Here is a 16,707-nt window from a genome sequence, read left to right as displayed (position 1 = left end):
TGGGCCTGTTCACTGTTTTCATCTTTACCAAGTCACACATCCTGGTGGACTATTCAAACACTGAAATTTAAAATGTCATACTACTCCTACCCCTTCCTTACAATCTCATGTAGTACTTGTTAATAAGCTCAGTGTGTTCAGCACTACCTCAAACTAATAAATAATTCAGGATTGCAACCACCTCTGGCCTGGAGCTACTGTAATTTTATCTGAAAGTTGAAACATTTCTACAGCTTTATTAGAGTTCCACTGCTTTAACTACTGCTGTAGCTCAGCTGTACAATTAAGTTAAATTACATAAAATACTTGCACAGGAGGTTAAATAGGTGAAAGCCTTTATACAGGTGTTTGGCTTAGTTTTAGCTAGACCTAAAGGTAGTGCAGTTTTATTTCTGTTAACCTCTTAAGAATTAGGCAACTATTGAGTCAGTTCAATAGTTATTTACTTATCCTTTCTGTTGGACACTTAAAGCTGGACACCTACAGAGGAAAAAGGCCTAAACTCTATACCTCTTATTGAAGACTTTTGCCTTTACAACAGAATGCTCAAAAGCACTATCATTACAGGAAGCCATACAGAATGCAGTGGAAGGCTTAGGATGGCCGAGTGGATACAGGCCACTGCTGAAGCCAGCAAGAACCACATCCTTACTTTCAGGGTAAATTCACATTTAGAATAGGGTATTTAAACAAGAACAGGGCTTGGTACACAGGGAAAAAGTCAAAAAATATTTATTAAAAAAAAAGATAATTTTTACCTTTTGAACAACATTTGCTTTTGTGGTTTCAGAAATTAGTTCTGTGATTCCTCTATATGTACCACATTTATATTGGGGAGGATGGGGGGAGGGAAGTAAAATGGAAGAGGCATTGATTCAGATAATGAATGTTTCCAGCTTTCAACACTTGGTGCATCAGATTGAACAGGAGCAGACTGTATCCATAGAGATATCTCAAAGTCACGTATCATCAACATCACCAGCGTTGTCATTATCACTTGCCACAAGGACCTCTCTGTTCTCGTATGTCCAGAACCCATTCAGATCAATTAGAATGCTGGTAACAGTGTCTCCTTGGCTGCTATTGATTAAGTCTTGAAGGGAGATTTTGTAAGGATCCTTAGGCTTCACCATATCAAAGATTTCATCCTATGAAAGAAAAGTCAAAAAACCCCACACATTAGTGAGCAGAATAATGGCTACTTTATATCACATACAGAATGATCTTTGGGTAACTAGTGCCACCCACACTGATTTACCAAAAAAAAAAAAAAAAGCTGTTAAGTCCCAAACCATTTAAGATACAAAGCACAATAAATGGCTACAGATAGGAGCAGTGTGCTCAGCTCCCACATCTCAAATAAGAATTTGCTTTTCTGGGGAGGCTTTGGCTTCAAAATGGCAACATGAAACTGAGTTCGCTTGTATGAGCTAAGTTTTATAGAAGCTCTTGTACTTTTTCTTAAGTACTAAAACTACTAAATATAAAGTAGGCAGTAATAGAGTTTTACAGACAGGTTTTTTCAGTCACCAGTCCGCCCCCATCTCCAAGGTATGATCCTGAACCATAAAATAGACATACCAAGTATCTTCCAATGTAAGGCACAGCAACATGTATTTAACAGGTACTTTTGTCTATAGTAAGGAAACTACTAGAATAGTTGCATACCAGATTCCTTACAGAGCAACTGCTGAATAAAAAGACATTTTCAAACCTGTGAGTAGGACAAGTCAGATCACGTCTACTATTCTGCAAGTAAATATACAACCTAGAAACTACGATACAAGTAAATTATGAAATGCTTATTCAAGTATTTAATGTAGTACTCTATTCAGTAAAACTAACCTTGACATCCTGAAAAGAAACTGGTTCTTGTCCATGGATTTTCATTTGTTCCTGAATAGCCTAGAAAAAAAAGTTAGGAATAGGTAGTACAGTGTTACACTGACACTGTATGAAACTTTTTTAATGCTTCTGCATTTTAAGCTGTATTGCCCTGTAACAAAGCATTCATGGTACAGCTTGCAATCAACTCTATTCCACAAGTGAGGCAGGGGTGAGTTAAGGCATAATCTGTGATACACATCTCTAGGTTCACAGTTCTTAGTCAATATGGGAAGAATCCAACTTTCATTATGACCAGTGTTTGAATGCTCTGCAAATGGGATATGCAAACATTTGAATATTATCATTCAACACTCAAAACTTAAGATAGTAATACACTCAAACCAAAACGTTCAGTTTTCTGACAAAATGTGAAATACAGACTAGGGAAAGAGAGAAAGGAAAAGACCAACCATCAGACAGACAAAGCAGTTTGGCTACTCACACTTCCAACTACTTTGAAAATGGAGCATGTATTCTGGTTGATTAAATAATAATGTGAGGAAGACAATGTATTTGTCTATTTGAGTATGTGTCCATGCATGGAAGAATTCTCCCAGTTCAGGCTGTTAAGTGGCCATTTCTCATTTTGAGCAAAATAGTATTCCCTACTGTTAGTTCTTTTAATGTGGTACTATTTAAATAGCTGCATCACCAAACCTCTGCCTGCAGATAACAACTACGAACAAAACTGTTTGTTTCACTAGCACAAGCTGCATAGCCTTGTCAGCACAGCTGTATCAGCATAGCCTCTGTAGGTGCAGACCTACCCACACTTACGCTAGCAGAAAAGCGGTTATTCAGAGTCAAAAGGAACTGTTCTGATTTCAAGGAAAACTTAGAACATTCCATTTCCAAAAGTTTAAAGGAGGGAGACATTTTAGAGTATGATCAAGCATCTGCTGTATTTGAGGAATCTTTTCAGTAACTAAACCATAGAGTAAATACGTAACTGGAGACATGCACAAAAATAGCTATGCCACAGCAGTTTATGCAGAATTACCTTGTTAAACTGCTTTCACATTAGATCACTTATGTACTATGACAACACTAAAATTCATGTTTTTGTAAAATGTAAAACTAAATTAACACCCTTTATTAAAATTAGAGTCGGAGACAGTTGATACGGCTCCTGGCCTCCCTGAATCCTACTGCCATGTGAACAGAAGTGGAGAAAGTAGTGGGAATTGTGAGCTGTAAAAGCAGGGAGAGAAGATGAGTCATTGCTTAGTTTCTCTAGGATCCTTAGTATTGCCAAGTCCTGGCCCAACAGCTGCCCATCAAGCATACAACACACCTACAACTACTAAACAAAGTTCAAAAGGCACATGCAAAAGTCCTGCCTGCACCTGCAGCAGAATAACCCTATGTAGCAGTATACTCTAGGGGCCAGCTGGCTAGAAGCAGCCTGGCAAGAAAGGTGCTGGAGGTGTCAGTGCACAAGAAGGTGAACAAGAATCTGCAGGGTGCCCTTGTAGGGCTGAAGGCAGATAAACACTGGGCTGCACGAGCACAGCTAGCAGGTTCGGGGAGGTGACTATTCCTCCTGACTCAACATTTGGACACAGTACTCCAGATGCAGCCTCACAGCTTTGGGGTCCCCTTTATGAGACACCGACAAACCAGTAGGAACCCACTGGAGGGCGATCAGGATGCTTGGGGGCCTAAAGCACAGCACAGCTGAGAGGAAAGGCTTGAGATTAATTCACCTGGAGAACACAAGGCTGAGGTGGCGGGGGAAGTCTAATTACTCTCTTCAACTACCTAGCAGGTGGTTAGAGACAACACAGCAAGACTCTTCTTGGAGACACACAGTGAAAGGGTAATAGGCAGCAGACACCAGCTGCAGCGAAAGGCATTCCAACTAGACAAAGATGGGACAAAGGATGAGGGGAGAAAAGTCTTCTCAGTAAGGGTAGTCAGACACCAGAACACATTGCCCAAAGAGGCTGTAGAGTCTCCCTCCTTGGAGATACCCAAAACTTGCCTGGACAAGTCCCTGAGCAACTCGACCTAACCGTGAAACTGGCCCTGCCCTGAGCAGGTCATGGGAGCAGGTGACCTCCGAAGGTCCATTCCACCCTAAATTATTAGAAAAGGTCTTCCAGATAAGAAGCCTTATTTTTACAAAATGATAGTTGCAGTTACTGTCGAAGTTCATGTTCAGCTGGAGACTTACAACAATACAGAAATCATGTGGATATAAGATTATGTCTTGAGCAGGCCTGAATGCTTTACTTAATGAGCTGAATGATGTACCTTGTTCATCATACTTTGAGCATATGGCTAAGAACAATGACATTATTTAGTTTTACAGTTATAATACAAAGATCCCCATGAAGAAAATTGAAGTGCTTGTCCCTGTGTCTGAATAGATATCACTGAAGACATCTTGCACATGAAAAAAAAAAAGTCACACTCATAACTCAGCCTAAACCATCCACAGCAAAAATACTATTTTATTACATGACATTCCCCTTCCCAAGACACCTCAGGTATCTATTAAAAAAAAGAGACAAAACAACAAAACATCCACCCCAAAACCAAAACCACCACAAGCCAGAAGAAAAACAAAAAAACCATTCACACACAACCACAATTTGGAGGAAGACTTTGTAAGTCCTGGGTTAAAATTAACAGCAACTGAAAAAAAAAAATTTAAGCTTATTTTAAATTTCTTCTGGGAGAACACATGAAAATGTGTAATATGAAAAATGCAAGAAGCTTTTTGCAATCAATACACTGAACGAAAAATCCCATATCTGTACAGGCCCACCACTGCATTTCATTATTTTCATTTCTTCTACTGATTTTTAGGATAACAGTGGAAATTAAAATCATGGGCAATAACCAATTAGAACCATCAAAAGATTTTAATAGGTAATCATTAGGCAATTTTAGGACAATTTAAATTAAAAAAACCCACCAAAACAAAACAGAAAATATTTTTCCTAAATGAAATCAAAACAGTTAATTTCAACTGCAGATAAGATGTTGAAAATACCTTTTGAATTCTTTCCAAGTTTTGGAAGATTTTTTTTAATATTTTAAATCTTCTTACAAGTAGTTACTAGCCTCCCAGTGGGTATTAGTAATTTAAAGTGATTCCCTGCAGATCTGCATGCAGAAGCACAGAGGCTATAACACTATAAACACAGAAAATGGCCTACCTGTATAAAGAGACTTACCCTAAAGAAATAATTAAGGGAAAAGACATTCAGGTATCCTTTGTTCTCTATATCAAGCAGTTTGAAAATGTATTGCAGAGCTGCAGGCTCCTTTCTGTTTTCTAATGCAAGCACAAAGTCCAGGTAGGTTTTATAGTCCTAAAAGTAGATACAATCATGTTTATTACAGTCGTCTTTCTAAATTGATTTTGCAAGCAGGAACTTTATAATTGGCAGCTATTTCATTGTAGGGGATCAGTCTATTTTCTGAAAAAGACAACATGAAATAGAAAATGGCGGCTACCACCCACATGAACAGAAAAGTTAGTTTTTAATGACTGCTGCTGATAGGAAATCCTGTCATTTTAGAGGTAAAATAGGATTCCAAGCATATATCCAAGTTAAACATGCTATATATACTATATATTTAAAACAATGTTTAATACATCTTTAGACTGCTGAACATACCCAGCTGGTGAAAAAAAGCCATATAAAACGTTTTCATTACCACAAATTAAACGTCCAGTGGCAGTAAGCCTACCATTACCAAACGGTGAACTATATGGCCAATTAAAGTATATAATCTTTGGACCAGAGTAGGTAGTTTGGCAAATCACGTGGTAGAAGCATTAGTGGACACCACAAATCTGTACCACACTTTTCTTTTTCACTAGTACTGATTCTTGGTTTCCCAATCAAGATACAGTTGTGACAAGGACAGAAATCCTTCAGTCCTATGTATACAATAACCCTGTCTACCTTAAACACCAGAGTTGTGCTGCCATTCAGAGGGAGCTTGACAGCCCGGAAAAATGGGCTGACAGGATGCTCATCGAGTTCAACAAAGGGAATGCAAAATCCTGCATTTGGGGAGGAAGAACCCCATGCATCAGACATGCTGGGGGCTGACTTGTCAGAAAGCAGCTTTGCACAGATGAACCTGGGAGTTCTGATGGGCAACAAAATTGAACACGCACCAGCAACGTGCCCTTGCAGCAAAGGCTGCTAACAGCATCCTGAGCTGCAATAGCAAGAGCTTTGCTGGCAAGTCAAGCAAGGTGAACCTTCTCTACTCACCACTGCTTAGACCCCATCTGAGCACTGGGTCCTGCTCTGGTCTCCCCCGCACAAGAGAGAGATGGACTTACTGCAGCAAGCCCAGCAAGGGGCAACTAAGAGGATCCCTCACCACCTCAATGATTCTGTGATTCTACAAAAAACTGCTAAGGTGACAGAAGGACCATAAAGTGAATTTGTAATTTATCACTTTCAGAGTTTAGTCATCTGAATGCAGACAACAAGAGTAGCAATACATTAAGTAAAGCTTTCAAAATAAATACAGTTAAAAGATTTTATTTTAACTCTAATTTAGTTAGACTTCCCATTTTTTCACAGCTATGGAAAGCTTACAACAACAAACACTGCTGTCTTCATGAAGAAGTGGACAGGTTAGCTGACTTGCACTAGTCTCAAGTGTGCCACTTGTCTTTGGTTCTCTAAAGAATTACATGTAACTAAAACCCACTGCTACATCTATACATTTTTTCAACATGCACTTTATGTTATTCAATCTATGAGCAGCTTTATCCTAGGCTGTCTGGATTTTCTATCACCTCTGCTTTTCAAAACAAGAAACTTGTCTTTAAGCCATGCTGTGATCACCTTGCTGTTAAGAAAATTAATTCTCTAATCTGCTGCATGGTCATTTGTGTGCACAATAATAATGGTTACTTTACCTTAAGCTACTTTTTATTTCAAAGATACTGATTATGACACATTTCAATAAGCCAAAGCTTTTATATTGTGAATGAAGTGAAAATATGCACTTACCATTTCACCGTCATAAGTTAAGCATTCCTGAAAGACACGATCCAAAAATATGTTGGTCAGAGTCCCTGTTCCATACCGGGACAGTTCTTCTTTGCTAAGCATGCCATTGTGATCTTTATCAAGGTTTAAGTACTGGCCTAGGGAGAAGATATAGAGGGCAAAACACAATGTACCTATGTCAGCAAAGAACTGTTTCAATATTGAAAGAAAATCTAGCACTTCTTTAACATTTATTTAATTTTCATCATAAAGTTAATGCAGTTAAGTAGGAAGATGCTAGATCCACAATAATACTCATAGAGCACCATAAGTGAGCACAGAAGGTGGGCAGAGGGGAAGCAGGATTCCCATAACGAGGTGTTAATAGTTCTACTCTAAGGTAATGGCTCAAAAAGTAAAGACTGTGTATACAGAGAAAGGAGCAGAAGGCTAAGAACATCTTTTAAACAGACCTGCTGTAAGCATGAAAAAAGAGTTAAAAGTGATGCAAAAGCATGAACAGAACAGTCAAAAGAAAAGGTTACAGAGGAATCTTGTACCCTGTGCAATAAGCACAAAAATGACAGAGGATAAAACCGTTGTAAAGAGCAACAGTGGAGAACTGAAACTATAAAGAAAGTCGAGAAGATACACTGAAAGGATGGCTACAGGAGTTGAAAACACAAGTTATCAGGAAGATTTAGTGAGAAAAAAAACAGAGGAAAAATAACACTAAGAATGTAACTAAGTCATAGGAGGCAGAGAGGAGGGAAAAAGAAAAAAAAACAAAAACATTCACATATAAAGGAACCTACCATAAACTCTTAAGGCAGAAGGAGCAGAAAACCAATTTGTTTCCTGACTTTCTTTAGAAAGTTCTTCATCCCTTAACTAAGTGAAAAATAAAGTTAGAATTCAGAAAGAGTAAATTAAAATATCATAGTACATGCTAAGAGATCTTTACCTCCAGTAAGTCATCCAAGAAGCTGCAAGCTAAAATATCCTGTATCTTTATCTTCCCTGCAGCAAGAAAAGGAAACATTTTAACAGTTGCCCAGACAACATACCCATTTTACTGTCCTCACTTAGGTGATTCTACTTAAGAAAGAAGTGTTCCGAGCAGAAAAAAAATTGCCTTCTTAAAAAAAACGAAGCCAAACACACCCAACTTCTAACATCAAGGATAAGGCTGTAATTTAAGAGATAAAATAAAAATAGCTTTTAAATGACTGAATAAAACTAGCTTGATATTGGCAGGAATTACCCTGAAGCCTTAAAAGCCAGAAAACTAGATAAAAAAAAATATGCAAGACTTCAACTCAACATGTAAAATAAAAAATGCAAAAACCATGCTTAAAACATTTGTTGGAATAATAGAGTCTCTTAAGTGATGTGGTATTTTTACATCTTCAGAAACTACAGATGTGACACAAAGCTAAGGTGGCAGAATGCACTTCTGCTGGTGCAGCTTTGGCTGGTGCACGGACACTGCACAAGCAGCTGTGCAAAATAATGGCACTGTAACTTCACACACACCCTCCCTACCTGTTTATAATTACCTCTGCCAAAGGCTACTGCCCACACAATTCTGACATCTTTGAGTGGCACAGCTAGATCTTGAAAACACATGCAGTTTGTGACTTAAATCAAGGCCATACAAAAAAGCAAACTGTTGTCCAAGGGAGCTACATCTGTAAAAAGAATTAGTACCCATAACTGCAAACCTTTTCTAATGAGTTTACATGGTGCACACAAATTTAATCACAGGAGAAGCATTTCCACAGTTCTGTGAATGTCCTGCCAAGCAGTTCTGTCATTAGCTGCTGTGTTTTCTATTCACCCTAAACACTTATAAAATCAGCTACTGCTAATGATGCCTTAGGATGAAACAGGATCTTATTTGTCAGTTTCTGTGCGATAACCCTATAGTACCACAACTGACGGGTATCTCATAGGAATTCATTAGCTGTAGATTATTAGACCCACGTAAAGACTCACGGTCTTCAGTCGAGATTAATATTCAAATACAAGATTGCTGAACAAAAGCCTACAAAGACAACTACATATTACTTTGAAAACACAAGTAGCTTCAGTGGAAACGTTTTAAAAGTGAAAATAACTCCCACATATTTAGAATTTTGAAAACATGGACCTACCTGTTCTGAGAGGATCCAGAAAGAAGAAAAACTTTCTAACTGCTGTGCAGACATAGAAGGAATAAAAAGATTTTTCTAAACCATCCAGTTGTGGCAAAGTAGGAATGAGTTCCAAAATATAGTTTTCTAAATCCTGCAGAATTAGGAAAGAAAAGAAAACAAGCTTTAAATACTACTATTGTTGCACATTTGCTATATTTCACTCTGGCTTTCAAGTATATTTTGATAAAAATACAATCCTGCAACAAAAGAAAGAACATGAAAGCAGGCAAAAAAGCTGCTGTCTCTGTGCAAGAAAACCTAGGTCATTTACATACTCATGCGATGCCATGACTGAAACGGTCTACAAATAAAGGAGAATGTTAAAGTAGATTATATTTACATGTAAGTGTAAATGCATTCAACTGTACCTTTTTCAAATACCAATGCAAACCTCCTAATTGCATTATCCTATTGCTAAATATGATTTAATAGATCTTTTTTGAGTAGAGTGGTAACTAGAACCTTCTTATTTATAATAGTAACTCCTATTAGAACAGGAGAATAATTCTTGAGACCCACTCTAGCCATCCTTTTTTGTGATTTCTACTATATCCTACTAAATCTAGTAAAGCGCTAATGACATGAAACCTTGATACCTACGATCTCTTTTTCAGAGAATCACCCGTATGTTAAAAATGCTAGCAGCACTCTCACCACCAAATCTCTAGAATATAGAGATTGTTATTTATCCAAACGAATGTGCCCCCCCCAATCTAGATTTTGTTACAAGCTTTCATGAGATAAGGCTGGAAGAAAATTGGAGCCTTTCTGATGCTCTGTCGTTTGAATAAAGACAGACATTAAGTTAATCAAGAATTTACTTACTGATTCTCTGAGGTAGCCCTGTCCTGCCACGTCATATAAACTGAGGCCTATTCTTGTCTGATGAAGCCATACTGTAAAATAGAAAACAGAATTACAATGCAAGAAACCTAGGGGGTTTTTGAGGCCTCACCAAAATTTCAAGTTATTCCAAAGGCCACAAGGCACTGTTGGATGTTAAGTGCCTCTCTCTGTTTCACACTTTTCTGAGATTTAAGCAAAGCCACGATATGTACCAGCCCTGCTTAGAAATGCTGTTACAGTCTCTAAGTTGGTAAGAGTCACTGGCGATATATAGTACGCTGTGGCCAAGACTACCTTATAACAACTAGATGTGAGAAACAGCTGAGCAGACACCACATTTTATCTGGTACATGGAATCATATGGATTTGTTCCCTCTTGCTGACCTAGAGATACATGTAGCAGCACATTTTCACTACATTAAAACCAGCTGTACAACGTTGTATACAGATTGCTGGTCAGATTGCTACAGCCCCTTGTGCAGTACAAGACGCTGCAGCTGCAGCCAAAGGTCCTGCCCTCACTTCTGAGTTACAACAGGAGAATCACAATAGCACAAGCATCTATTTTTGCAATGAGAAGGTGCATTAATCAGCCAATCTACAGGACAACTTGCTTGAGGCCATTGTTAAAGCACAGTAACAGAGATCAAGCATAGATTAGACATGGAAACTATTATTCACACACTCCATGTTAAATTTAACTTCCATTTTATAAAGAAACAGTTTAAAACTTCCTCTTATGAAATATGAGCTGTGCTTATATCAATATTCATCTCTTCAAGGTAAGTGCCAGGGTGGACCAAGTATCAGAGATGACAGAGGTTACATGGTGAAGCTGTTTTTTGCTGGCTGAAGTTTAAAGGTAAGCGCATCACGCACCCTGAAGCGATTCAAGACACTTTGACTAGGCTTGACTTGTCTGGACAAAGCCAACAGTCTCCACCACCTTTTCTCCTGAAGGGGGAGCGTTACTGGAGGCAGACAGTGCTTTGGGAAATGCTTCACCATTATTCAGTTATTAAGTACAGCATTCTCTCTTCCTCTCCCAAAAGGACTGTGTAGATCATTAAGAAAGAGGAAGAAAGGCTGTAATCCGTGGAGTGTAGGAAATCCTCCCGCTGGAGGTAGGAAGCAGAAAGACAAAATGCTACAGTTCAGCACAAGTATGTGATTACATGCAGCTATTCCTAAAACTTTAACAAAGAAAAACCCCAAAAGCTCATTAATGAGTTCAGCTGGTTAGAGAATACCATCACACACCCGAGGCACAGCAGTTTAAGATGTTTTAAGCTCAGGGCAACATGGCCTCTCCCCTGCTGCAGCACCACTCTGGAAGCTGACTGCTCTGCTGCATGAGCTTCATCAAAACAAGGTGAAATGTGGGACTGCACTGCCCCAACTTGGATAAGCTCAAGCAGCTGCAGATTAACTCTCTTCATCATGTTACTTTCCTCTCCCTTCAGTGCCACACTGCAGGACACTTAGCAGTAAACACAGATGGAAATCACTAATTCCAATCTGAAGTATTAACTGAAAGTTCCTACAGGTTATTTGTCTTCCTTTAGTATCTGGCCTGGTCTTTAGCCTTCATACACAACACTGTAAAACAGACAATAGAAATGAGCTCAGCTACTGCACAGATATGCTACTGGGCTAACTTTATTAGGCAATTTCAATGCTGTAAGCTAGCAAAAACAAAGATCCTTACTCAACTGACCCAAGAGGGACTTGCAGACAAACACTACGATGGGACCTTATGTTGGCCAGACTCTGAAAATGAAATTGACTGAGATGGGACATGCCAAAAGGCTTGTTGTCTCTAAATTTGGTGGGGTTTTGGGGTTTTTTTGAGTTTTTTTGTTGTTGATGGGGTTTTTTTTGTTTGTGGTTTTTTTTTTTTTTTGTTAGTTTTGTTTTTTGGTTGTTTTTTTTTTTTTTTTTTTAGACAAAAAGTATCACCATGAACAAAGACTTAAAACTTCTGGATTAAACAAATGAAATAAAGAGCTCTGAAAGAACCTCTGTTGTGTCCATCTGGGTAAGCCTTTTTGAAATGCATACAATTTTCACAGACTTCTTCACAAGTCTCCTGTCCTGCAACTTTTGGGTTTGCTGTTTGTTGCAAATGGGCCTACTACTCCTTCCTTGCATACTCTGCATGTCTACTCACCAGGTTTCCTGCTCAATACATCTCTCATCCCTTGAACCACAACATTTTAATTAAACAAGCTGAGCTGCTCTGGGGAAAGGTGCTATTGTCCCCTCCTGAAGGCTCTACAAGACCCAAGAACCAGTAGCCAGGGGACAAGGCAATGATGCAACCTTCCTTTTTGCTAGCCACCCTCATCTTTTTAAACAAGATCTAATACAGATTAAAAAAAATTTGCATTTTTCAGCCCAAGTATTTATTTATAATAAAAAATACCTTAAAATATGGCAGGGCTATAGCAACAAGCACAAGAACATATCGACATATTTGGCAAGCACAGTTAGAAAACATAACACCACTCTGTAAAAGGAAAAACAGCAAAGCTGTCTGCCAGACAGTCTAATTACAGTGGCTAGGATCACACTTTCTACGTAACTTTACTGTTTTGCTCTTCACAGTACTGCCTGAATAAAGGAAATCAGAATGACTTATATAACAAAAGAGATCAATGGCTGAGAGGTGTATTTCAGAGCTAGGGTGAACTCCCACCTCCTAGTAACTGGAAAAACTCCCAAACCTCCAGGAAAACAGCATTAGCAATCAAGGGCTAGATCTCACTGCTGTTAAAGAGCACAGCAAGTAATTAATAAAGTTTAAAATAGCCTTGAAAATAAAACAACTTGTCATTAACACAGAAGAAACATCAACTAACCTTTTCGCATGACATAATTGAAAAACTGCATGATAGATATCCTCCCATAAGGATCGTTATGAAGTAATTTAGCAAAGATCTTAGCTGTGAAGAACTGCCTGTAAAACATAAACACAAAGCTACTTCTATACATCCGATTACACTGCACGGGCAGACCCAATTACAGTATCCAAAACTTACAGACACTTTAAAATACTGTTTTAACAATATAGAATATATTCTGTATATTCCAAGATGTTCATTTGCTACACTACACCCATCAAGTGGGATCCTACCAAGTAACAATGGTAAACGCAATAAAAAGCAGCTGCCTTTACTGCTCATGAGACTCTTCAGTGATGTGGGAGTTTTGAGAGCTTTCATTCGATTTAATTCTTCTTTAGTACAATATGTTTGGTAGCTTCCAATCTGCTGCAACGATATGCACATAAAAAGAACTGCCAGTACTGACAACTACCCTGCTTCTGCCCAAAATTCAGTCACAAAGTTATGTGCACAACAGCAGCCTCCACCAGGAGCATAAAGAAGGAATATTCACTGTATGCTGTACACAGAACATCTGGTAGGAAATTTTCCAACAGAAGATATTAGGAAAGCTTGAACAGTATCACTGGAGACATGATTTCCTCTTCAAATACAAAATGTGCTGTTTACTGGCCATTAACATCACAAAAATTCTCAGGCTGATAAGAATTTCTTCAAAACGACGCAGCACCCCTCTTGCAGACATCTCTACCAAAAGTTCCCTCAGAGATGTAGGGCAGTACCCCTTTGCAAGGACGCAAAGCAACTAGGTCATCAATAACTGCATGGACATGATTTTATCTCACCATTAAAGTGTTTCCATCTATTTTAGCAACTGGAAGTTACAGCAGTACTTAGGTTTAGCCAAAGTAAGCATACACAAGAGAAGAAAGCCTTACTTGCATTTAGGTCCAGCTTTTTCACCAACTTTCAAGAAGTTCTCATAGTTGATCATTGCTTCTTCCCCAATCATTGGTGATGTCTGATGTTTGTCCAGTAGAAACCACAGATTCTTAAAAGGCATTTTTATTTGGTTAAGAAGAGATCTCTCTAGAGATGTCAACGTGCTTAAGACAGAGCATCTAAGAAATGCAGCAAAAATGTGGTTTTGCTGCAAGGTTATCTCAGTTAATCAGTACACATCGTCAGTTCAGCCAGAAAAGCAAGCAAGCAAGCAGTATTTCCACTGCTCTAAACTGGTGTGAAACAGACACACAGTCTCTCTCGCTCACTAGGATTTTCTAGGGTCACATCCCTCTTGTCTTTGCACTGCAGTAAACTCAACCATCTCTGGAGTCTCTCTCAGTGATACATAAACAGAACTTGTTTCTTCTTCTGGGCCCACTAGGGAAATTGTTGGAATGTGCTGGAAAACCAGAAGCCATTTATTTAGTCCTCATATACATTTATAACGAGGAAGCATTACACTGACATTACCAGCCCAAGACTGCGCAGCACTTCAGCTTTAGCTAGTACTTCACAACCAGCCAACATGCCTGAATACAAAGCACCTTACCACAAGATTCTGTGGACAGACAGGAGATAATCAAATGCTGCAGAAAGAGGAAGTCTTGTCAGAAGCCATTACGAGACATACAGAAAACATTTTCTTACCTGCAGCTCTTCATTATCCAACAGCTCTCTACTTTTCCTTTGCAGGAAGACTGCTCTAGATTCTTCTCTTAATTTCTGAAGCAAGACTTCATCTTCAGCTGGCAGCTAGGAACAGTGTGGCATTTCAATTTTCTGTACAGTGCTACCATTCAAAAACTACTCATCTAGCAAGTACTCTTAGGTAGCCCTGTCTCTCAAGCTATGATGAAGCTGTTTACTTGACAGAAAACAACCACCTATCTACCAGAATGCTGTATGGTACCTGCTCCTTCTACAGGGGTATCACTTGCATACTGTCTCAAACTATTTCAATATTGAAATATTTATTTAAAGCAGGACATCTTTAACATGACAGACAGAGACCTACCCCATACCTGATAATCCATCCAGTAAGCACTTTCCCACAGTTGCAGGATAGGAGGGCTCACACATAATAGACATTTACTATTGTGTTTTTACTCAGGAGAGAGCAGCACTTTCTATTTTGTGGTAGGCCTGGCTCTCAGAAGTGTGAATGTCTACTAGACTTGTTTTGGCCAACAAAACAGATGAAAGAACACTTAGTATGAAAGTTGTGCCAATGTTTACATGCAAAACTGTACAGCATTACCAGAACTTGGATGGCTGCATGTGTATTCATCAACTGAAACATGGGTACTTGAGAACTTAATTGGCAGAAACTTTTGCTCCTTAAGGAATACGGGACCACGTGAGGTTAGATAGCAGCTGAGTGGTCAAGCTGACAAACGCCAGCCACAAGTTCAAGATGTTGAACTTGTGCTCCCATATTCCCCCATCCCAATCTGATTCATCTCACACACAAGACGTTGGACCCAGCATTTCTGCTGGATGATGCAAGCAACAGACCTATCTTTAGTCTGCAAGACCAACGACCCACCATTTTCACAAAGCAGCATCCCATCGTGTCTAAACAGAAATAGGAACATATGTATTTATAACACCGGTATGACAAAATTTAGTTAAAACAGGAAGTTTCTCCGAAGGAGAAAGAGGACTTCCTATCTTAAGTAAACAGCCAAGCCTACTGCCTGGTTAGTAAACTATTTAATGGCCTTTGATGAGACGCTTAGTAATTATTTGAAAATGCTGACAATCCACAATTGTACAAAACAAAAAGTTACGCTTCGCGAGCCACACCATTCAGATTTTGATCTGCTTAAGGTTCTGAAGCGTCCCTTTGAATAAGCGCAACTGTCCTTATAACACAGAACGGCCTCTTGTTGAAGTGTGTCTGGATACCTTACTTACCCTGTAGTAAAATCGTGGTATGTTCGTATACGAGGTACTGCCACTTTTTCTTCCTCCTTTCCATTCCACGTAATACTTTGTGAACAATTCCATTTCCTCATCTTTTAGCTCTTGTTCGCTCTTTTTAGCTGATTAACACAGAAAAGAATTTTCGTGTTGTCCTCCAAACAGAGTTTTAACCTAACAAGGAGCTTGAAAAAAAAACAAAAACACAACAAAAACGCTGCGGCTCGCACAGCTACGCTGACGTTCAGCGACGCAAATATTAGGTGGAAACGCAGGGAGCGCAGGCCCATCACGCGACCCAGACAACGGGTACGTGCAGCACGGCCCCTCCGGCCCGCCTCAGCGCCCGCAAAGCGCCGCTCTCGGCAGCTGCGCGGCCCCCTCCCCCCCGTTCTCTGCAGCGGCCGCGCCCCTCACGGCGGCAGCGCTCCCCGCCCGACGGCGGCAGCGCTGCTCGAGGCGCTGCCGACCGCCAGCGGCGGCGAAAACTCACCCTTCGCGCCCGGACACGCCGGCGCGAGCTCTCTCGGGGGGGCTCGCCTGCCAACGGAGAGAGAGCTACCGGCCGGAGCCGTGGCGGGTGGGGGGGGGGGGGGGGGAAAGGTCTGCGCCGCAGAACGGACCGGCCCCTGCAGCACCGGCGCGCCCTCGGCTCCGCGCCGCCCCTCACCCCGACAACACCTGCGTTTCTTTCTGCGCGGAGCCGCTCCGACGCCCGCCCGGCCCCCGCGGCAGCCTGCAGGCGGGGAACGGGAGCAACACCGGGCACGCCGAGGCTCGCCCCGCCATGGCCTGACCCCGCACCCCCTCCTCTACTGCGGGCGCCGGCGGCCGCGCTCACCCACGGGGGCACCTTCCCTGCACCGCTCCCGCGCACGGCCGCCACGCCGCGGCGAGGAGCGCCCCCGGTCTCTGTCCCGGTCCCGGGGCACTCACGGGCGCGGCGGGCGGCCAGGCGGCCCCGCAAGCTCCGCTTCCAGTCCATGTACCCCGCCCCGCCCCCCTCCGCCGCCGCCGCCGCCACCACCG

The 16,707-nt window shown here is 40.7% G+C and overlaps 1 protein-coding gene across 4 annotated transcripts; it reads right to left on the bottom strand.

The window, feature by feature from the left end:
- Positions 1–339: 339 nt before the first annotated feature.
- Positions 340–16,633, bottom strand: PPP2R3C (protein phosphatase 2 regulatory subunit B''gamma). 4 transcript variants are annotated; one of them, XM_049825479.1, is made up of 13 exons: positions 16,615–16,633; positions 15,673–15,863; positions 14,404–14,508; positions 13,689–13,801; positions 12,766–12,863; positions 9,884–9,954; positions 9,017–9,149; positions 7,825–7,880; positions 7,676–7,751; positions 6,882–7,018; positions 5,073–5,210; positions 1,846–1,905; positions 343–1,148 (listed from the first exon to the last, which is right to left on the bottom strand). In XM_049825479.1, exons 2-13 carry the CDS (start codon positions 15,763–15,765, stop codon positions 960–962), a joined length of 1,269 nt encoding a protein of 422 aa, XP_049681436.1. In that variant the 5' UTR covers positions 15,766–15,863; positions 16,615–16,633; the 3' UTR covers positions 343–959. The 4 variants fall into 4 exon arrangements, with proteins under 4 accessions (XP_049681439.1, XP_049681436.1, XP_049681438.1 ...); XM_049825481.1 differs by lacking the exon at positions 16,615–16,633 and adding an exon at positions 16,520–16,536 and having other exon boundaries at positions 15,673–15,800; XM_049825483.1 differs by lacking the exon at positions 16,615–16,633 and adding an exon at positions 16,172–16,256 and having other exon boundaries at positions 15,673–15,800.
- Positions 16,634–16,707: the final 74 nt, after the last annotated feature.

This window comes from Accipiter gentilis, chromosome 22 (genome assembly GCF_929443795.1).
Source record: "Accipiter gentilis chromosome 22, bAccGen1.1, whole genome shotgun sequence".
In the NCBI taxonomy this organism is placed as follows: Eukaryota; Metazoa; Chordata; class Aves; order Accipitriformes; family Accipitridae; genus Astur; species Astur gentilis.
Note: the sequence above shows the minus strand (reverse complement) of the source record. Positions and strands in the feature narration are given on the sequence as shown.